Source organism: Pinus tabuliformis, chromosome 9, assembly GCF_031772625.1.
Source record: "Pinus tabuliformis cultivar Carrire ecotype Pingquan chromosome 9, CPIR1, whole genome shotgun sequence".
In the NCBI taxonomy this organism is placed as follows: domain Eukaryota; kingdom Viridiplantae; phylum Streptophyta; class Pinopsida; order Pinales; family Pinaceae; genus Pinus; species Pinus tabuliformis.
In genome coordinates, this window is record NC_142307.1 from 2,019,389,628 (window position 1) to 2,019,412,790 (window position 23,163).

Here is a 23,163-nt window from a genome sequence, read left to right on the forward strand (position 1 = left end):
TGATCAACTCTCTATGTATTTCAAATGAACCCCCCAAGCCTCCTTATACTTTTCTCGTTGAGACCTCACTGGCAGAGATTAAGTCTCTCATCAACGGCTAAGATTAAATCTTAACTTGATTCGCTCTCTAGAACATTCTCACCCATATTTTAATTAATACCCATTAATACTTTAACTTTCCTAAGTTTAAACTTAGGAACCCCATTGAAAATATTAATTATTTTAATAAAATACAATCCGGGTGGAATTTCACCAAACGGTTTCTGGGTTCTTTAGAACTCATGTGTCTTAGCCTCTCCACCAATTTTCATGGCTAGAACACATCCGATGCTACCAAAAACTAACAAGCAGTAGACATCACTCTATGGATCCCCATAGATGTTCAGAGATTACTCGAGATTCACCTATTGGATGAGGAAGATGCACCTGGTTCACCATGCCCAGCGTGCCCCACAGTCGTACCATGCACTTGGTAGATGGTCTAGGACTTGTATGTTGATGTGGCATCACTTACACCATCATTTGAGCCCTCACAGATGGTCTACAGGCATCTTTGACCTACTTGGAGACCCATGAGGTTACCTGTGTGCCCCCACACCCATTGGGAGCACCACAGGTTTATTATCTGGAGAACAAGGGGCCAACCCCTTGTCCACTACTTTTGGGAATCCTATTCATCATTATGGCACTTATGGACTTCATCAAGCTTCTTAGAAGGCCCAACGACATATATTATTGATCATTCGGCCTCCCCTTGTCCACTACTTTTGGGAATCCTATTCATCATTATGGCACTTATGGACATCATCAAGCTTCTTAGAAGGCCCAACGACATATATTATTGATCATTCGGCCTCTTGAGAGGCTTACTCTTTTGTTTATAGGCTAGTTTGGTGGGCTTGTCACCAGAAGTTAGTTATTTTGCACATTATTTTATTTTAGGGGTTAATGTAGGCCTAACTAGCTAAATCGAACACATTAGAAGTGTATAAATACAAGCGATGAGGATTCATTTTAGCATCATCACTTGGATTGGACTTGTATCTCTTTAGAGAACTTCGCTATCCTTCTTGGAGGACGAATTTTTGGAGCATGGAATGAATTTTTTATGTTTGGATTATTTTATCTTGTCTTGTAGATTCTTGATTGGCAAAGTTTTGATGGTTGGATATACTCTTAATACATGTAAGTACAATTTAATGCTATTCTTTCTTTCTATTTTGTCACATACTTGTTGGGAATTCACTATACTAGGGCTAATTTACTGCATCCATTTATGCGAAGTTGTGGAAATTCGGTTTCTAGATAGTGATGCTTCATGTATGGGCCATGTATTATGAATGAATGTTCCTAGAGATGCTTCTTCGTTGAAATTCATCTTGATAAGCCATCTATTTTGCAAAACAAAGTATAAAGCTCTTGAAGTTGTTTTTGTTGTGCCCTAATGCTATGCGAAGTTGTCTTTGAGGCCTCCTTGACATAGAAAATCAATATCCATAGTCATAATTGCTCTTGACTCCAATCTCCCCAAAGGATTAGGCAATGGTCCTCCATAGGTGATCACCTTAAAGCATATTTTTCTCAGCTTCTCTCTTTCTCTCTAGGCCTAGCCTACATAGGTCACCTAGGGCATCAATTATCTCACAATCTAGCCATCCAAACACTTCGATTTTTGGTCCACAACTGCGCTAGTGTGTTCTCAAGAAGCCCTTCAAATTTCATGAGATTCGACGGTGGGATCTTGAGATATTGCAACCCCTAGCTCGAAGAGCAATTCTTGCCCTTGGTCTCCTTAGGCTAGAAAACTCATTGGGATCATTGCATTACCTTTCATTGAAAATTCCTTCCTTGATCCCCTTCTCCTCCCTGATTAGGTCAAGCACATCATTGGTTGCTCAACCCCATTCCCTTGACCTAACCTCGAGTCCACTTGGTCCCATGTGGTCCCACAACTTATTGAAGCCAATTTCACAAAGACCACTTGGAATCCAAGTTTCCACAAGGATTTTAGGAGCTAAGAATCTTCTTGACAAGTCATATACTCAAACCCTAGCTCTTAGAATTCCCCTAAGCCCTTCCTAGAGAGCCTTTCATCTTGCTTTCAAAGCAAGCAAGCCATATATCTGAGCCTCTCTTGTGAATAGGCTTTTAAGATCACCTCTCATCCTATCATTCATCCATTCAATTTCGTGATCCTTATTATAACGGGTCTCCTCCCATCAGTGAAATTCCGTAAAGAGTAGGGAGCCTTACCCGAGGTGGCAGTGGGCTATTGCTCCATTGTTGCCCTTGACCTAGTGGTAGCCCTTCAAGGATCCCCTTTTAGGACTCTTGCGAGTTTGAGCAGTAATGAGACCTTCAAGAGTCTTTTCTTTAGATGAAGCATTAAATGCTTGAGGAATTGTATGATGTTTAATGAGGGGGGCAGAGCTCATATTAGGCTTTTGCCCACACGCTAATATTGTCCCAACGATCTTTTGCATTTTACATTTTCTTTCATTGTGTCTTTATATGCTTTTAACTTTCTTTCAGCTGCATCAACCTCCAAGGCCATGTTTCCAAGCCTTGACTCAAGGATGAGGGTAAAGGGTGGCAATCCCAATGACCAATGACTACCAACTCAAAGCATGGAGATGGATAGCCAGGATAGATGAAAAGTGGTACGTATGGATTACCTTGGACATGTTATATGAATCAATTCCTCCCCAGTAGTGCCCTTCCTAAACCTTAAGGCCTCAAGGGAAGTTCCACTAGACTAGAGTCAAAGACTAACCTCCCAAGTGAAGTGTGAGAACAAGAATATAATCAAGATCAATCAATAATCCAATTTACCCTATGATTCATATTAATATGTCCATAGCATCAAATAAAAGCACATGATTGCAAGAATGGTTAGCGTACCTATCACTTTCCTTCAAGAAGAAATGCCGAATGGGAGAGAGATATGACCGGAGCAATAGGTGGAGAATCCTAACAGTGTTATGTTTTGACCATCATGGGGTTGTTGGCTAGCTAGTTGTCAAATGAGGAGAAAAATATTCTCCTAGGGGTCACCTACTTTTTGGTGGGTAATAGTTCCCATGGAGTTCCCATAACCATAAAGTGCCAACATCCTTCAATACCGAACCCCCTTTATCCTTCTCCAGAGTGCAAATATCCCAACAAACTACAGGCACCCCCTATTTCCCTGCTGGCTTACCCCATGGGTAGTTGTATAAGATACACTCCAGCAACAAATTCCGGCATTGGAAAACCAACAATAGGAATAAAATATGTTCCCTGCAACAACTATAGACCTTCCAGCCAAAAAGATGTCTTTATTGTACCATTTTACCTGTTTTAGTCTCCATTTTAGATAGCACCCAATCTGACATTTCCACAAGCAGGACATATATACCAAAAATGAATCCCCAAATATCAAATGACCCTTTCCAAGTCTCCTTTCCCAAATGGATTCATCCGTTGAAGAACTGTATCAGCTTCAATTATAATCAGTATTCTGTCTTGCAACCACTAACTTTGGCTCCCAAGACAGCACAAAAGGTCTCCATACATGTCATTGTACTGTCTATTAATGTTTGAAGTAATTCTTAACAGAATGCAGAGTCACTAGCAAAATGAATATTCAAGATTTCATGTCCCTGCGAAGTCTGAAATCCCTTGATCTGACCCTGCATTATGACAACCCAGGACAAATAGCCTAAAGCATAAGCAGCAATAACATAAAGAAGAGGGGACAATGGGCAGTCTTGCCTAATCAAACTTCGGAGAAAAAAAAAGGAATTAATTAACTACCCATTAACCTATAGCTCGAGGAATTGTATGAAGTTTAATGAGGGGGGCAGAGCTCATATTAGGCTTTTGCCCACACGCTAATATTGTCCCAACGATCTTTTGAATTTTACATTTTCTTTCATTGTGGCTTTATATGCTTTTAACTTTCTTTCAGCTGCATCAACCTCCAAGACCATGTTTCCAAGCCTTGACTCAAGGAAGAGGATAAAGGGTGGCAATCCCAATGACCAATGACTACCAACTCAAAGCATGGAGATGGATAGCCAGGATAGATGAAAAGTGGTACGTATGGATTACCTTGGACATGTTATATGAATCAATTCCTCCCCAGTAGTGCCCTTCCTAAACCTTAAGGCCTCAAGGGAAGTTCCACTAGACTAGAGTCAAAGACTAACCTCCCAAGTGAAGTGTGGGAACAAGAATACAATCAAGATCAATCAATAATCCAATTTACCCTATGATTCATATTAATATGTCCATAGCATCAAATAAAAGCACATGATTGCAAGAATGGTTAGCTTACCTGTCACTTTCCTTCAAGAAGAAATGCCGAATGGGAGAGAGATATGACCGGAGCAAAAGGTGGAGAATCCTAACAGTGTTATGTTTTGACCATCATGGGGTTGTTGGCTAGCTAGTTGTCAAATGAGGAGAAAAATATTCTCCTAGGGGTTACCTACTTTTTGGTGGGTAATAGTTCCCATGGAGTTCCCATAACCATAAAGTGCCAACATCCTTCAATACTGAACCCCCTTTATCCTTCTCCAGAGTGCAAATATCCCAACAAACTACAGGCACCCCCTATTTCCCTGCTGGCTTACCCCATGGGTAGTTGTATAAGATACACTCCAGCAACAAATTCCGGCATTGGAAAACCAACAATAGGAATAAAATATGTTCCCTACAACAACTATAGACCTTCCAGCCAAAAAGATGTCTTTATTGTACCATTTTACCTGTTTTAGTCTCCATTTTAGATAGCACCCAATCTGACATTTCCACAAGCAGGACATATATACCAAAAATGAATCCCCAAATATCAAATGACCCTTTCCAAGTCTCCTTTCCCAAATGGATTCATCCGTTGAAGAACTGTATCAGCTTCAATTATAATCAGTATTGTCTTGCAACCACTAACTTTGGCTCCCAAGACAGCACAAAAGGTCTCCATACATGTCATTGTACTGTCTATTAATGTTTGAACTTTTGAAGTAATTCTTAACAGAATGCAGAGTCACTAGCAAAATGAATATTCAAGATTTCATGTCCCTGCGAAGTCTGAAATCCCTTGATCTGACCCTGCATTATGACAACCCAGGACAAATAGCCTAAAGCATAAGCAGCAATAACATAAAGAAGAGGGGACAATGGGCAGTCTTGCCTAACCTATAGCTCGAGGAATTGTATGATGTTTAATGAGGGGGTCAGAGCTCATATTAGGCTTTTGCCCACACGCTAATATTGTCCCAACGATCTTTTGCATTTTACATTTTCTTTCATTGTGGCTTTATATGCTTTTAACTTTCTTTCAGCTGCATCAACCTCCAAGGCCATGTTTCCAAGCCTTGACTCAAGGATGAGGATAAAGGGTGGCAATCCCAATGACCAATGACTACCAACTCAAAGCATGGAGATGGATAGCCAGGATAGATGAAAAGTGGTACGTATGGATTACCTTGGACATGTTATATGAATCAATTCCTCCCCAGTAGTGCCCTTCCTAAACCTTAAGGCCTCAAGGGAAGTTCCACTAGACTAGAGTCAAAGACTAACCTCCCAAGTGAAGTGTGGGAACAAGAATACAATCAAGATCAATCAATAATCCAATTTACCCTATGATTCATATTAATATGTCCATAGCATCAAATAAAATCACATGATTGCAAGAATGGTTAGCGTACCTGTCACTTTCCTTCAAGAAGAAATGCCGAATGGGAGAGAGATATGACCGGAGCAATAGGTGGAGAATCCTAACAGTGTTATGTTTTGACCATCATAGGGTTGTTGGCTAGCTAGTTGTCAAATGAGGAGAAAAATATTCTCCTAGGGGTTACCTACTTTTTGGTGGGTAATAGTTCCCATGGAGTTCCCATAACCATAAAGTGCCAACATCCTTCAATACCGAACCCCCTTTATCCTTCTCCAGAGTGCAAATATCCCAACAAACTACAGGCACCCCCTATTTCCCTGCTGGCTTACCCCATGGGTAGTTGTATAAGATACACTCCAGCAACAAATTCTGGCATTGGAAAACCAACAATAGGAATAAAATATGTTCCCTACAACAACTATAGACCTTCCAGCCAAAAAGATGTCTTTATTGTACCATTTTACCTGTTTTAGTCTCCATTTTAGATAGCACCCAATCTGACATTTCCACAATCAGGACATATATACCAAAAAAGAATCCCCAAATATCAAATGACCCTTTCCAAGTCTCCTTTCCCAAATGGATTCATCCGTTGAAGAACTATATCAGCTTCAATTATAATTAGTATTCTGTCTTGCAACCACTAACTTTGGCTCCCAAGACAGCACAAAAGGTCTCCATACATGTCATTGTACTGTCTATTAATGTTTGAAGTAATTCTTAACAGAATGCAGAGTCACTAGCAAAATGAATATTCAAGATTTCATGTCCCTGCGAAGTCTGAAATCCCTTGATCTGACCCTGCATTATGACAACCCAGGACAAATAGCCTAAAGCATAAGCAGCAATAACATAAAGAAGAGGGGACAATGGGCAGTCTTGCCTAATCAAACTTTGGAAAAAAAAAAGGAATTAATTAACTACCCATTAACCTATAGCTCGAGGAATTGTATGATGTTTCATGAGGGGGGCAGAGGTCATATTAGGCTTTTGCCCACACGCTAATATTGTCCCAACGATCTTTTCCATTTTACATTTTCTTTCATTGTGGCTTTATATGCTTTTAACTTTCTTTCAGCTGCATCAACCTCCAAGGCCATGTTTCCAAGCCTTGACTCAAGGATGAGGATAAAGGGTGGCAATCCCAATGACCAATGACTAACAACTCAAAGCATGGAGATGGATAGCCAGGATAGATGAAAAGTGGTACGTATGGATTACCTTGGACATGTTATATGAATCAATTCCTCCCCAGTAGTGCCCTTCCTAAACCTTAAGGCCTCAAGGGAAGTTCCACTAGACTAGAGTCAAAGACTAACCTCCCAAGTGAAGTGTGGGAACAAGAATACAATCAAGATCAATCAATAATCCAATTTACCCTATGATTCATATTAATATGTCCATAGCATCAAATAAAAGCACATGATTGCAAGAATGGTTAGCGTACCTGTCACTTTCCTTCAAGAAGAAATGCCGAATGGGAGAGAGATATACCCGGAGCAATAGGTGGAGAATCCTAACAGTGTTATGTTTTGACCATCATGGGGTTGTTGGCTAGCTAGTTGTCAAATGAGGAGAAAAATTTTCTCCTAGGGGTTACCTACTTTTTGGTGGGTAATAGTTCCCATGGAGTTCCCATAACCATAAAGTGCCAACATCCTTCAATACCGAACCCCCTTTATCCTTCTCCAGAGTGAAAATATCCCAACAAACTACAGGCACCCCCTATTTCCCTGCTGGCTTACCCCATGGGTAGTTGTATAAGATACACTCCAGCAACAAATTCCGGCATTGGCAAACCAACAATAGGAATAAAATATGTTCCCTACAACAACTATAGACCTTCCAGCCAAAAAGATGTCTTTATTGTACCATTTTACCTGTTTTAGTCTCCATTTTAGATAGCACCCAATCTGACATTTCCACAAGCAGGACATATATACCAAAAATGAGTCCCCAAATATCAAATGACCCTTTCCAAGTCTCCTTTCCCAAATGGATTCATCCGTTGAAGAACTGTATCAGCTTCAATTATAATCAGTATTCTGTCTTGCAACCACTAACTTTGGCTCCCAAGACAGCACAAAAGGTCTCCATACATGTCATTGTACTGTCTATTAATGTTCGAAGTAATTCTTAACAGAATGCAGAGTCACTAGCAAAACGAATATTCAAGATTCCATGTCCCTGCGAAGTCTGAAATCCCTTTATCTGACCCTGCATTATGACAACCCAGGACAAATAGCCTAAAGCATAAGCAGCAATAACATAAAGAAGAGGGGACAATGGGCAATCTTGCCTAATCAAACTTTGGAAAAAAAAGGAATTAATTAACTACCCATTAACCTATAGCTCGAGGAATTGTATGATGTTTAATGAGGGGGTCAGAGCTCATATTAGGCTTTTGCCCACACGCTAATATTGTCCCAACGATCTTTTCCATTTTACATTTTCTTTCACTGTGGCTTTATATGCTTTTAACTTTCTTTCAGCTGCATCAACCTCCAAGGCCATGTTTCCAAGCCTTGACTCAAGGATGAGGATAAAGGGTGGCAATCCCAATGACCAATGACTACCAACTCAAAGCATGGAGATGGATAGCCAGGATAGATGAAAAGTGGTACGTATGGATTACCTTGGACATGTTATATGAATCAATTCCTCCCCAGTAGTGCCCTTCCTAAACCTTAAGGCCTCAAGGGAAGTTCCACTAGACTAGAGTCAAAGACTAACCTCCCAAGTGAAGTGTGGGAACAAGAATACAATCAAGATCAATCAATAATCCAATTTACCCTATGATTCATATTAATATGTCCATAGCATCAAATAAAAGCACATGATTGCAAGAATGGTTAGCGTACCTGTCACTTTCCTTCAATAAGAAATGCCGAATGGGAGAGAGATATGACCGGAGCAATAGGTGGAGAATCCTAACAGTGTTATGTTTTGACCATCATGGGGTTGTTGGCTAGCTAGTTGTCAAATGAGGAGAAAAATTTTCTCCTAGGGGTTACCTACTTTTTGGTGGGTAATAGTTCCCATGGAGTTCCCATAACCATAAAGTGCCAACATCCTTCAATACCGAACCCCCTTTATCCTTCTCCAGAGTGCAAATATCCCAACAAACTACAGGCACCCCCTATTTCCCTGCTAGCTTACCCCATGGGTAGTTGTATAAGATACACTCCAGCAACAAATTCCGGCATTGGAAAACCAACAATAGGAATAAAATATGTTCCCTACAACAACTATAGACCTTCCAGCCAAAAAGATGTCTTTATTGTACCATTTTACCTGTTTTAGTCTCCATTTTAGATAGCACCCAATCTGACATTTCCACAAGCAGGACATATATACCAAAAATGAATCCCCAAATATCAAATGACCCTTTCCAAGTCTCCTTTCCCAAATGGATTCATCCGTTGAAGAACTGTATCAGCTTCAATTATAATCAGTATTCTGTCTTGCAACCACTAACTTTGGCTCCCAAGACAGCACAAAAGGTCTCCATACATGTCATTGTACTGTCTATTAATGTTTGAAGTAATTCTTAACAGAATGCAGAGTCACTAGCAAAATGAATATTCAAGATTTCATGTCCCTGCGAAGTCTGAAATCCCTTGATCTGACCCTGCATTATGACAACCCAGGACAAATAGCCTAAAGCATAAGCAGCAATAACATAAAGAAGAGGGGACAATGGGCAATCTTGCCTAATCAAACTTTGGAAAAAAAAAAAAGGAATTAATTAACTACCCATTAACCTATAGCTCGAGGAATTGTATGATGTTTAATGAGGGGGTCAGAGCTCATATTAGGCTTTTGCCCACACGCTAATATTGTCCCAACGATCTTTTCCATTTTACATTTTCTTTCACTGTGGCTTTATATGCTTTTAACTTTCTTTCAGCTGCATCAACCTCCAAGGCCATGTTTCCAAGCCTTGACTCAAGGATGAGGATAAAGGGTGGCAATCCCAATGACCAATGACTACCAACTCAAAGCATGGAGATGGATAGCCAGGATAGATGAAAAGTGGTACGTATGGATTACCTTGGACATGTTATATGAATCAATTCCTCCCCAGTAGTGCCCTTCCTAAACCTTAAGGCCTCAAGGGAAGTTCCACTAGACTAGAGTCAAAGACTAACCTCCCAAGTGAAGTGTGGGAACAAGAATACAATCAAGATCAATCAATAATCCAATTTACCCTATGATTCATATTAATATGTCCATAGCATCAAATAAAAGCACATGATTGCAAGAATGGTTAGCGTACCTGTCACTTTCCTTCAATAAGAAATGCCGAATGGGAGAGAGATATGACCGGAGCAATAGGTGGAGAATCCTAACAGTGTTATGTTTTGACCATCATGGGGTTGTTGGCTAGCTAGTTGTCAAATGAGGAGAAAAATTTTCTCCTAGGGGTTACCTACTTTTTGGTGGGTAATAGTTCCCATGGAGTTCCCATAACCATAAAGTGCCAACATCCTTCAATACCGAACCCCCTTTATCCTTCTCCAGAGTGCAAATATCCCAACAAACTACAGGCACCCCCTATTTCCCTGCTGGCTTACCCCATGGGTAGTTGTATAAGATACACTCCAGCAACAAATTCCGGCATTGGAAAACCAACAATAGGAATAAAATATGTTCCCTACAACAACTATAGACCTTCCAGCCAAAAAGATGTCTTTATTGTACCATTTTACCTGTTTTAGTCTCCATTTTAGATAGCACCCAATCTGACATTTCCACAAGCAGGACATATATACCAAAAATGAATCCCCAAATATCAAATGACCCTTTCCAAGTCTCCTTTCCCAAATGGATTCATCCGTTGAAGAACTGTATCAGCTTCAATTATAATCAGTATTCTGTCTTGCAACCACTAACTTTGGCTCCCAAGACAGCACAAAAGGTCTCCATACATGTCATTGTACTGTCTATTAATGTTTGAAGTAATTCTTAACAGAATGCAGAGTCACTAGCAAAATGAATATTCAAGATTTCATGTCCCTGCGAAGTCTGAAATCCCTTGATCTGACCCTGCATTATGACAACCCAGGACAAATAGCCTAAAGCATAAGCAGCAATAACATAAAGAAGAGGGGACAATGGGCAATCTTGCCTAATCAAACTTTGGAAAAAAAAAAGGAATTAATTAACTACCCATTAACCTATAGCTCGAGGAATTGTATGATGTTTAATGAGGGGTCTGAGCTCATATTAGGCTTTTGCCCACACGCTAATATTGTCCCAACGATCTTTTGCATTTTACATTTTCTTTCATTGTGGCTTTATATGCTTTTAACTTTCTTTCAGCTGCATCAACCTTCAAGGCCATGTTTCCAAGCCTTGACTCAAGGATGAGGATAAAGGGTGGCAATCCCAATGACCAATGACTACCAACTCAAAGCATGGAGATGGATAGCCAGGATAGATGAAAAGTGGTACGTATGGATTACCTTGGACATGTTATATGAATCAATTCCTCCCCAGTAGTGCCCTTCCTAAACCTTAAGGCCTCAAGGGAAGTTCCACTAGACTAGAGTCAAAGACTAACCTCCCAAGTGAAGTGTGGGAACAAGAATACAATCAAGATCAATCAATAATCCAATTTACCCTATGATTCATATTAATATGTCCATAGCATCAAATAAAAGCACATGATTGCAAGAATGGTTAGCGTACTTGTCACTTTCCTTCAAGAAGAAATGCCGAATGGGAGAGAGATATGACCGGAGCAATAGGTGGAGAATCCTAACAGTGTTATGTTTTGACCATCATGGGGTTGTTGGCTAGCTAGTTGTCAAATGAGGAGAAAAATTTTCTCCTAGGGATTACCTACTTTTTGGTGGGTAATAGTTCCCATGGAGTTCCCATAACCATAAAGTGCCAACATCCTTCAATACCGAACCCCCTTTATCCTTCTCCAGAGTGCAAATATCCCAACAAACTACAGGCACCCCCTATTTCCCTGCTGGCTTACCCCATGGGTAGTTGTATAAGATACACTCCAGCAACAAATTCCGGCATTGGAAAACCAACAATAGGAATAAAATATGTTCCCTACAACAACTATAGACCTTCCAGCCAAAAAGATGTCTTTATTGTACCATTTTACCTGTTTTAGTCTCCATTTTAGATAGCACCCAATCTGACATTTCCACAAGCAGGACATATATACCAAAAATGAATCCCCAAATATCAAATGACCCTTTCCAAGTCTCCTTTCCCAAATGGATTCATCCGTTGAAGAACTGTATCAGCTTCAATTATAATCAGTATTATGTCTTGCAACCACTAACTTTGGCTCCCAAGACAGCACAAAAGGTCTCCATACATGTCATTGTACTGTCTATTAATGTTTGAAGTAATTCTTAACAGAATGCAGAGTCACTAGCAAAATGAATATTCAAGATTTCATGTCCCTGCGAAGTCTGAAATCCCTTGATCTGACCCTGCATTATGACAACCCAGGACAAATAGCCTAAAGCATAAGCAGCAATAACATAAAGAAGAGGGGACAATGGGCAGTCTTGCCTAATCAAACTTTGGAAAAAAAAAGGAATTAATTAACTACCCATTGACCTATAGCTCGAGGAATTGTATGATGTTTAATGAGGGGGGCAGAGCTCATATTAGGCTTTTGCCCACACGCTAATATTGTCCCAACGATCTTTTCCATTTTACATTTTCTTTCATTGTGGCTTTATATGCTTTTAACTTTCTTTCAGTTGCATCAACCTCCAAGGCCATGTTTCCAAGCCTTGACTCAAGGATGAGGATGAAGTGTAAAACTTCCGGATAAACAGAAATATATATAAAAAATACTTTTATTAATAAATGAATTACAGATGATGATGATTTACAATGGGTTGCCTGGCTTATATACCGCCATGGGCACCCTTTGGGAAAGGGCATGATCTTATGATCGTGCCCTTTCATCTAACTAAACCTAAAATTAAACAATAACCTAAAATAAACTAATTTTTTTCATAACATTGCCTTCCTCTCGAAAGAATGCTTTGTCCTCAAAGCATAAGTAACGACGGATGTTGTTGAAGAATGATTCATTCTCCCAGAAAGCGTCTTCTTCGGGTAAGTCCTTCCACTTGATCAGATATTCTAAGATGATCAAGGTCGCACATTTTAAAAGGTCTTGGATTAATCTCTCAAGTTTCGTTTTTTGGTGATGTGGATATCGGTATGGCTTGATGTTAACAGGGTCTGGTCTTGCCTTGACTTCTATTGTATGCTCAATTTCCCTATTAGGCGGCATCTTCATAGGTAGGTCTTGAAATACTTTTTCATGCTTCCGAATCAGATCTTGTATCTCTGGTGATTCTTCTCTGGTCAGATTTGCAAATAACATTTCTAATTGGTGACATTGTATTGCATAAGCAGGTGCTCTTCTTCGACTCAGCTTCATCATCTGAGATGATGATACAGCATGATTTTCTGGTGCTTGGAATCCATGTAGTTTGTACTTCTGACCTCCCCATTTGAATTTTATAAATTGTACTTGATGGTTGGCGGCATAAGTACCTAAAGTTCGTAGCCATTGGATACCTAAGACTACATCTACTCCTCCTAACGGTACTGTGAAAAACGGAGACTCTAAACTGAAGTCTTGAATCTGCAATTTAACCTTATGGCATTTTCCCACCTTTTCAATCTTCTTACCGTTAGCTATCATCACTTTCATGTTTGGTAAGGGAAATGAAAATATATTGAGTCTCTTTGCCACGGTTGCATCTAGAAAATTGTGTGTGCTTCCAGAGTCGACGAGAACCACTACGTTGTTCTTCTTTATGTGTCCTTTTAACTTTAAAGTCTGAGGTTGTGATATACCTGTCATAGCTGATAATGATACTTGTGGAATACTTCCATCATCTAGTTCTGGTGAGAATTCTGGGGCATCTTCTGTGTCTTCTACGTCATAATCTTCACTGTTTGAATCATTGGTTGCTTCACAATTATATAGGTTCTTTGGTTCTTTTCCTTTAGCACATCTATGTTTGGGGTCCCACTTCTCACCACAGCATTTACATTTACCCTCTTTTATCCTTTGCATTTCCACATTAGATTTTTCATCTTCACGACGATGTGGTGGAACATATCTTGTATTATTTGAGTCCACATACTGGGGTATCCTTCGTCTTGCATAAGCTTTTTCCGCTGTTGACCAAAATATTGGTTCGGATTTCTTTTCGGCTGTTTTTGCTTTTCGTCTTGCTTCTTCTATAGATGCAATATCATGCATCTCAAGTTCTGCTTGTAAATGGGTTTTGAGTCCCGAGATGTATGACTGAATTAGACGAGATTCTGATAACCCAGGTACTCGTGTTACTAAGGTCTCCCATTCTTCAGTGTATTCATCGACACTTCCTTTTTGTCGTAGTTTGATGAGTTTTGAAAAGAACTCTTCTTCCTTTACACCTTGGAATCTTTTGAAGAATGCATCTTTAAATTTCCTCCAGCTAATGACATGTGTTGTCTTTTTCCACCACATATACCAGTTATATGCTTCTCCCTCCATTTTCATGGATGCATGTCTGAGCTTTTCGTCATCGTCAGTGATGTCATATATCTCAAAGTATTCTTCTGCTTTATTTATCCATGCAACATTGTTTTTTTCGTTTCCATCAAATTTAGGCATCTCGACCTTTGCCCTTCGCTGGTATGTTGCCACTGGTTGAGCGAAAAAAGGGTGTTGATTGGTAAAGTTATCCCAGAGTTGCTTGTTTGTAAAGACTGTGTTACTTGCTTCTTGGTGGGGTGTCACTGATTTTTTTGGGTATTCAACCTTGTCATGAGAGTCTGTTGACTTAGTTGAATCCGACGAGACGTGTTCTTGATTCTCTTCACCTTCTTTCAGTAGTTGTTCGGGCGTACAATTCGACCTTTTACACAGAACTTTTAGCATTGTTAAGACCTCTTTGAAGTTTACTTCTGTTTGGACATGTTGACTTTCCATTTTTATCTCTATTCGATTTGTCGTATCTTCAAGATTTTTGATTTTGTCCGCTTGCTCCCCCAGCTTGCTCTCGACTTCATTTAATCTTTTACTGACCTCATCGTGGTTGCTATTTATCTTATGCTCTGCATCAACCAATCTTTTCTGGAAATCCACCATTGTCATTGTCGACATTGAGCGGGTTTGCGGGGGCGTGTATTTATTTGCCAGCTAAAATATTTTTCCTCTTTTTTTTTTTAGCTAAAATAAATTTTATACATATAAATTTTAATTAATTAAAATAAATTTAATTAATTAAATTAACATCTATACATATATATATAACTTTTTAATTAATTAAAATAATTTTAATTAATTAAATTAACTTTTATATATATATAACTTTTTAATTAATTAAAATAAATTTAATTAATTAAATTATATATATTATATATATTATATATAATATATAATATAATTAAATAAAGTTATGTAATATATATATATATATATATAGATATATTACATATATATGAATTAATGATATAACTATATTATATATATTATATATTACCACCGAACAGTTAGGTTGGCTGACGGCACCCGTTAACTGTTCAGAAAATCGAACTATATTATACCGTTAACTGTTCAGAAAATCGAACTATATTATATATAACACCGAACAGTCACGTTATATTTATTCCAACTCTTTGTCGACCGTCACGTTTCTTGCTGGAACCGGTTGACTGTCCAAAACCCGATGGCTGACACGGAGAGTCACGTACACCCTAACGTCACGTCCGATGCCCCGTATCTGCACAGAAATACCGTGGTCACGGGACAGGTTATACCAGCGAGTTAGGTGGAGACGCAACAACGGCAAGCTGTAGATTAATAGAATAACCACAATTTTAATAGCTGCTTCCGTGGACGACGCTGAACCACGTAGACGGAATGCACCACGCAAATAGAATGCAGACAGTAGAATTCGTGGCTGACTGTTCCAGCACTGCGGTCTTTAGATTCTCTTCCACGCTAATCTACGTAGATGGGTAACAGCGTGAGGGACGCCGACAGTGTTTGCGGAGGGCTAGGGCCGGACGCAGGGATGGACAAGGTGGGTTGTGTTGGCTCGATTGTGGCGGTTAGTACACACGGCGTTTGTGGTTTTCGGCAAGGTGGGAACAACGAACGGATGCAGCAACAACAGAGTGGGTGCAACGAACAGAGACCGAGGATCGCTAAGCTCTGATACCAGATGAAGTGTAAAACTTCCGGATAAACAGAAATATATATAAAAAATACTTTTATTAATAAATGAATTACAGATGATGATGATTTACAATGGGTTGCCTGGCTTATATACCGCCATGGGCACCCTTTGGGAAAGGGCATGATCTTATGATCGTGCCCTTTCATCTAACTAAACCTAAAATTAAACAATAACCTAAAATAAACTAATTTTTTTCATAACAGAGGATAAAGGGTGGCAATCCCAATGACCAATGACTACCAACTCAAAGCATGGAGATGGATAGCCAGGATAGATGAAAAGTGGTACGTATGGATTACCTTGGACATGTTATATGAATCAATTCCTCCCCAGTAGTGCCCTTCCTAAACCTTAAGGCCTCAAGGGAAGTTCCACTAGACTAGAGTCAAAGACTAACCTCCCAAGTGAAGTGTGGGAACAAGAATACAATCAAGATCAATCAATAATCCAATTTACCCTATGATTCATATTAATATGTCCATAGCATCAAATAAAAGCACATGATTGCAAGAATGGTTAGCGTACCTGTCACTTTCCTTCAAGAAGAAATGCCGAATGGGGGAGAGATATGACCGGAGCAATAGGTGGAGAATCCTAACAGTGTTATGTTTTGACCATCATGGGGTTGTTGGCTAGCTAGTTGTCAAATGAGGAGAAAAATTTTCTCCTAGGGGTTACCTACTTTTTGGTGGGTAATAGTTCCCATGGAGTTCCCATAACAATAAAGTGCCAACATCCTTCAATACCGAACCCCCTTTATCCTTCTCCAGAGTGCAAATATCCCAACAAACTACAGGCACCCCCTATTTCCCTGCTGGCTTACCCCATGGGTAGTTGTATAAGATACACTCCAGCAACAAATTCCAGCATTGGAAAACCAACAATAGGAATAAAATATGTTCCCTACAACAACTATAGACCTTCCAGCCAAAAAGATGTCTTTATTGTACCATTTTACCTGTTTTAGTCTCCATTTTAGATAGCACCCAATCTGACATTTCCACAAGCAGGACATATATACCAAAAATGAATCCCCAAATATCAAATGACCCTTTCCAAGTCTCCTTTCCTAAATGGATTCATCCGTTGAAGAACTGTATCAGCTTCAATTATAATCAGTATTCTGTCTTGCAACCACTAATTTTGGCTCCCAAGACAGCACAAAAGGTCTCCATACATGTCATTGTACTGTCTATTAATGTTTGAAGTAATTCTTAACAGAATGCAGAGTCACTAGCAAAATGAATATTCAAGATTTCATGTCCCTGCGAAGTCTGAAATCCCTTGATCTGACCCTGCATTATGACAACCCAGGACAAATAGCCTAAAGCATAAGCAGCAATAACATAAAGAAGAGGGGACAATGAGCAGTCTTGCCTAATCAAACTTTGGAAAAAAAAGGAATTAATTAACTACCCATTAACCTATAGCTCGACATATGCTTTAGAAAATAAAACAATGACTGCTTTGATCTTTGGGCAAAAACCAACCCACCTGAACACATCCATGATACTTAATTAGTCCCATTATATTCTGCCATATGCTTTTTCAAAGTCAAATTTTCGAAACAGTATATCCTTTATCCAAAAGACCCAGAAAACAACATATTCATTGGAATCCAATGGAACAAAAACTCCAAAAAAGGCAAAGTTTCAGGTCATCTACAGATTTTTCAAGGTTTTACGTGGATTCAAAAGCTTTTAAAAACCCATTGGGAGGCTCTATGCCCCTGAAACTTTGATCCATGAAACTATGTGATACATCCAAACTCTGCTCAGATTTAAAACCTGAAACTTCACTGGAAAGAGATCCGTTTTGGATAAAGGATACCCTATGCCAAGTCTACATGGCTCACACAGCAGCTTCCATGTTGAATGTTACCAATAAGCAGTGTTCCACGGGAACACGTCCCCCAGGGTCGGGTGCACGCACCCCTCGCACTCAGGACAGGGAGTCTCTTGGGGGTGCATTTCCCCACGCACCCTTTTTGGGGAGTCTCGGGGAGACGCAAGGGGGTGCGTTTCCCCAGCGTGGGAGTCTAGACTCCCCAAAAAGGGTGCGTCTGGGAGTCCCCCTTCAGTGTGGGAGTCTAGACTCCCCAAAAAGGGTGTGTCTAGGCATCCCCCTTCAAAAAGGGTGCTTCTGGGCGTCCCCCTTTAAATTTGTCTAATAAGACCCAAATTCAAAATTCAAAATTCAAATATCAAAACAATTAAAACAAATTTAAATTAAAACTAAATAGAACAAAAAACTATTAAATAACTAAAAGTCTAAAACCTAGGTTCAAACTTTGAAAATATACTAGTATGTTTTGCTTTCAATTTAGATTCTAGAATGATGAATGATGAATTTAATTTTTAAATCTATGTAGATTGTAGAATGATGAATCATTGAATGATGAATGATATGGATCAATGTATTTGAATATTTCATTATTGATTTTTTATTTTTTTTTATTGAATCTCATGGTATGTATGAATAATTCAATAATGAGACTTGAGTATGTCATATGAATGATGTATGTATCAAAATGAATGATGAGGATGGATCAATGATTCAACTGTCTATTTAATATTTTTATGCTTTCATTATTGAACAGTGAACAATGAATATGAACATGAATTATATGTATATATATATATATATATATACACCTCGACGTCTCCCCGCACCCCCGAAATTTCCCAAAAATTTGAGGGTACTCCCACACGTCCCCCCCTGCGCGTCTCCCCACAGGTGGAACATTGCCAATAAGCACATACATCCTTGCTCAACATCTAACCATGTTTCAGTAGCTAGCCATTTAATTTGATTGTGGTGCATAAAACATCTCAAACTTTGCATAGCATTACTGCTGAATGGAGTTCCAACTTTAGTCAGATTGCAAAAGACAGTTCTCTTTCAACATGTTAAGGACAATCAACGATCATAAAGCATGCCACCAAACTAATTCTGTGTAAAAAAGACATATAGAAGTTGAATATACAAAAACCTGCATATTCAGAGAATTGTAACCTCCTGTATGACCAAGAAGATACCAAGACCGTATTGTCTGCATTGAAGATCAGAAAGCATGTTACATGAATTATCATATGTCCAAGGACAATTCAAAGTATAAGACACTCAAGATTCAACAATCTATCCATAAACAGAAAATTTATATGACTTACACCACTGATGAGGTCTAACTCGTCGTTTGAAGGAGAATGGCTGAACTCAATCCATATGTAGCAGGAATCAGAAAAATCAAAGCTGCAACAGTATAATAAGGTCAAATGAAGAGTCCAGACATGCACCAATTTTTTTTTAAATAAGAGTTTGAAAAGGCCTCAAAATGCCTCGTTAATTATCTTGTACAAAGCCATAACTAAGGTTTTAAGATACTGAACTGTCTACTGACTTCTCTACAGTCGACAAATTTCAAAACATTGCAGAAATGTCAAAAACTTTCTGAATACATGCACACTATCATAGATAGGATGCATAAATACATCAGTCTAGATTATCCCTATTAAGTGGTTGCAACCATGGCTTGATCCAACACAACACACCCCAAAAATCATCTCTTCTCCTGGAATGGTAAATTCTATATGAGCAATAAGATATTTGTATGATGATGTAAGAAATGACTGATCATACCAAACATATTCGAACTAATGCTTGGTTGAATAGTTAAAAACGATAATTGTTGATCAATGAATGTTGGAAGGAATGGAAGGAATTACATGTGTGTGTGTGCATGGGCATGTGAGTGTGTGTATCACAATGTTAGGACAAATATTACAATGAGGGCAACAAAAAAGGTAGAATTAAGAAGGAAATCGGCAAGGTGTGGACACCAGCTAGTAACCGATGGAAACAATGATGGCTCAGTAAAGGTTATGGATCCATTTCTTTTTATATTGACAGTTTTTTCAAATATATTTTCTGGATATTTCTGCCAAATTACACCTTTTTAACACCATTATCTGACCCACAATACTACATGACTCCAAGATCTGCGAACTTGTAATGTCCCCATTTTCAGTTTTCCTTACGATGCAGTTAGGATGGATTTCCAAGATGTGCGACAGCCAGGTCACAGGAGCGGGATTACATCATCAGTGGGCCCATAGGGTTTTTGGAAGAGTTTTATGGTGTCCGACGGGGTTCGCCCATTATATCTTATCATCAGGATTAGTTCCACATAGTTCATTCTTGGTTCTGTTGCATTCCAATGATTCCTGTAAAACAGGGTTGTTATTAGCATATTTTAATTAAATACACTTAAGGTGTCATTTGGGGAGGATTATTTGGAAAAACACCTTAATGTAATAGCTTGTTGGAACCAGAATGAAGAGATCTACAAGATGGGATGGTGAAAAGTGACTTCTAGTGGTTGGAGGAAGCATGGTGGTCAATTAATCATTTCCCAGGATTAAAAGTGACTTTAATTAGTCACTTAATTAAATAAAAGAACGGAAAAATGCTTAAGTGGAGAAAAGGCCAGCAAGGGAAAAGTGACTTGAATAAAATAAAATAAAAAGTCACTTAAATTAAGAAAAGAAGAGAAGCTTCTAGAGTGAGAATAAAATAATAAAATGAAGTACTTCTAGAAGGCCGGAGAGAGATCCATCAAGCCTTTAAAAGGAGGAGAAGCAAGTCATTTGGGGATATCTTGGATTTGAGTATTCTTTTGTGGAGAGGTTTTGGGAACATAGTTCTCAGTTTCCATAAGCCCCAAGACGAAAACCCATGTTTCCTTGTGTGAGTTGGACGAAAACCCAACCCACTATTGAGGAGGTTTGAGCCAAAAATTTCACAGAGCGTTGTTGTCGCGCAGATTGGCACGACAACGCTCAGACCGGGGGCTGTCACTCTGTTCCCCGGCAACGGCGCCAAAAAATGTTGTCGCGCAGATTGGCACGACAACGCTCAGACCGGGGGCTGTCACTCTGATCCCCGGTCCCTCCGTTTAAGCCTGTCTCCCGCGGCTAAGGGGGGTAGTCCCTGTGAGATGATGAGACCAACTGTCGACCAGTTGGTTGGGAGACACGAGATACGATATGAAAAGCACTAGATGGATTCGATTAATTTAGCAGACCAGTGCCTTAAGAGATTGTGGTTAAAACGATTACTTGTTAAATGATATAAAAAAGATATGGACCATGAACAACAATCATCTATCATCAGCGAAAACACAATGCTCTTTAGAATGACCAAAACGATATCCAGCAACAGAAAATTTTAAAAGATAAATGCCTTAAAATACCACGAGAATTATAAACCGTTAACCAGATATCAATTTCGCATCTCGACCTGAAAATTTAGATCTCAGAAAGATATGACAATTCGCGAAAATAACTTGATCTAAAATTTTCCACAATATTTTTATATTTTTTTCAAAAAATTTTAAATCTCTTTCAAATTTTTTTTTATTTTTTCAATATTATAAAAATGAAAAATTAAAAAAATCTAAAATAATTAAAATTCTAAAACTAAACTATATAAAAAATATAAAACAAAACTTAAATTTTTTTTTTTTTTTAATATAAAATTTAAAAAAATCTAAATTCTAGACAAAGTAAAGTCCTAAATTAAAATATTTAAAAAATTAAATCAAAAGCTAGAAACTAACAAAACCACAATATAAACATAAAATCTAACTAAAATCTAAAAAAAACTAAATACTAAAATCTAAACTAAAACATTTTGATTTTTTTTTTTTATTTTTTATGGATCTATATATATAAAAACAAAAACAACGAAACTATAAAAGAATTAAAATACATAAAAATAAAACAAATTAAAATGTAAAAAAAAATCTACGCTTTACCATTTTTTATATTACAAAAACCCTAACTAAACCACAAAACTATCACGCTGAGCCGTAATGAAACTACGCCTATCCAAAAAATGCTCAAACGAAACTACGCTCGTTAACATGACAGAAAACACAGCGTATCAAATCGGAAATGAGAACAGAGACTTACTCTGAATGAATTCACCCGACTGCAACGAAAATGAAACCCAGACTTACGATGAACCACGCAGAAACTCAAATGTGCACAATGAAAATCCGATTTACCTGTCGGCGGCTTGAAATTTGTTTGGTTCTCTGCAAGTGATGGTGAACAAGTGGAATTTCGAGGGTTCTTCGATGGCAAGAAAGGGGTCACGGCTTTACTGATATCTCCTTACAGCTGAATCGATGATTGATACACAGTGCAGACATGTAAAAATTTACTTGAACCGCAGATTACCTTTAAAATCGAAGACACAAACACACGCGATGCCTCAGCCGCCGGAGGAAGGAACGTGACCACAACAGAACGCATCCAAAACTGGGCACGAATATTGCGTGGGAACCCTGAGACGCGTGACAGAACTCGAGGTTTAAACGTGCTACAGCCCACGGCTTTTTACGAGTTGATGAACACCTGTAACCCTGGTTCATGCAAGAAAATCTCACGCAGGCAAAGGATCATACAAAGGACCTTTCGAATATTTCCCAAAGGATACGCATTAAATCAAATTTCCAGATTGCAGAACTAAAATGTGATCACAACAGTAAAAGTCGATTTAGCTGTCACCGTGCGTAAATTACGTGAATGAGATCTGAAGCCCACGCAAATATTTTTTAAGAGAAATCGGAATACAATTTAAGATATTACCTGGCCCGATGTAAATATGGTGGTGAAATTTTCAACGAACCTGTGTATACTGGCCCTGGACGCGTTTTCCCCTGCTGCCGGCGTGAATATATGGTCGATTTTCTGCATGATGGCCGCTGTTTCGTTTGGAGGATTTCACGCTAGTCGTGGTGACAGTCATATCCAACCTTCACTGCAAGCTGGCTCAGAACTGAATGTTTCGACTTGGCTTTGATTCGCTGGCTGAGCAGCTTTAGTTTGCTGATCAGACGGATTGAATACGTTCTCTTTTATCCAGCTAGTGTGCTGATGCATGAAATAATGTCCATCACAGTTTTAGCACATGCTTTCACAACCTCAGATCAGAAGTACGTGAGCCTGCAAAACCCTAGTCAGATATTCAGAAGAAACCCTAATGAAAACTGCAAAAAACCTGAAACCCTAAATGAGCTAACTAATGTACAGATTGTGGCCCCTGAAATGCCAGATTTGACAATAATAACAGAAATGTTTTCAATATATCAGAAATTTTTGAACTTCACTGTGAACAGAAAGAAAATCTCTCAATGTAAAACAGAAAAGAAACTTTAAATGATTAACCCAGGGAACAATCAGCTGGGCTCTGCACAGA

At 38.8% G+C, this 23,163-nt stretch overlaps 1 protein-coding gene across 3 annotated transcripts in view; it reads right to left on the bottom strand.

Annotated features, from left to right (window-relative positions):
* LOC149157189 (uncharacterized) overlaps positions 1 to 23,163 on the bottom strand; it is a 230,898-nt gene that overhangs the window by 137,334 nt on the left and 70,401 nt on the right. For all 3 annotated transcript variants that reach the window (XM_089439193.1, XM_089439195.1, XM_089439192.1), the window contains exons 3-4: positions 19,071 to 19,152; positions 18,893 to 18,952 (exon numbers count right to left, since the gene is read on the bottom strand). In XM_089439193.1, coding sequence (XP_089295319.1) covers positions 18,893 to 18,952; positions 19,071 to 19,152 — 142 coding nt within the window. The remainder of the gene's footprint in view (positions 1 to 18,892; positions 18,953 to 19,070; positions 19,153 to 23,163) is intronic.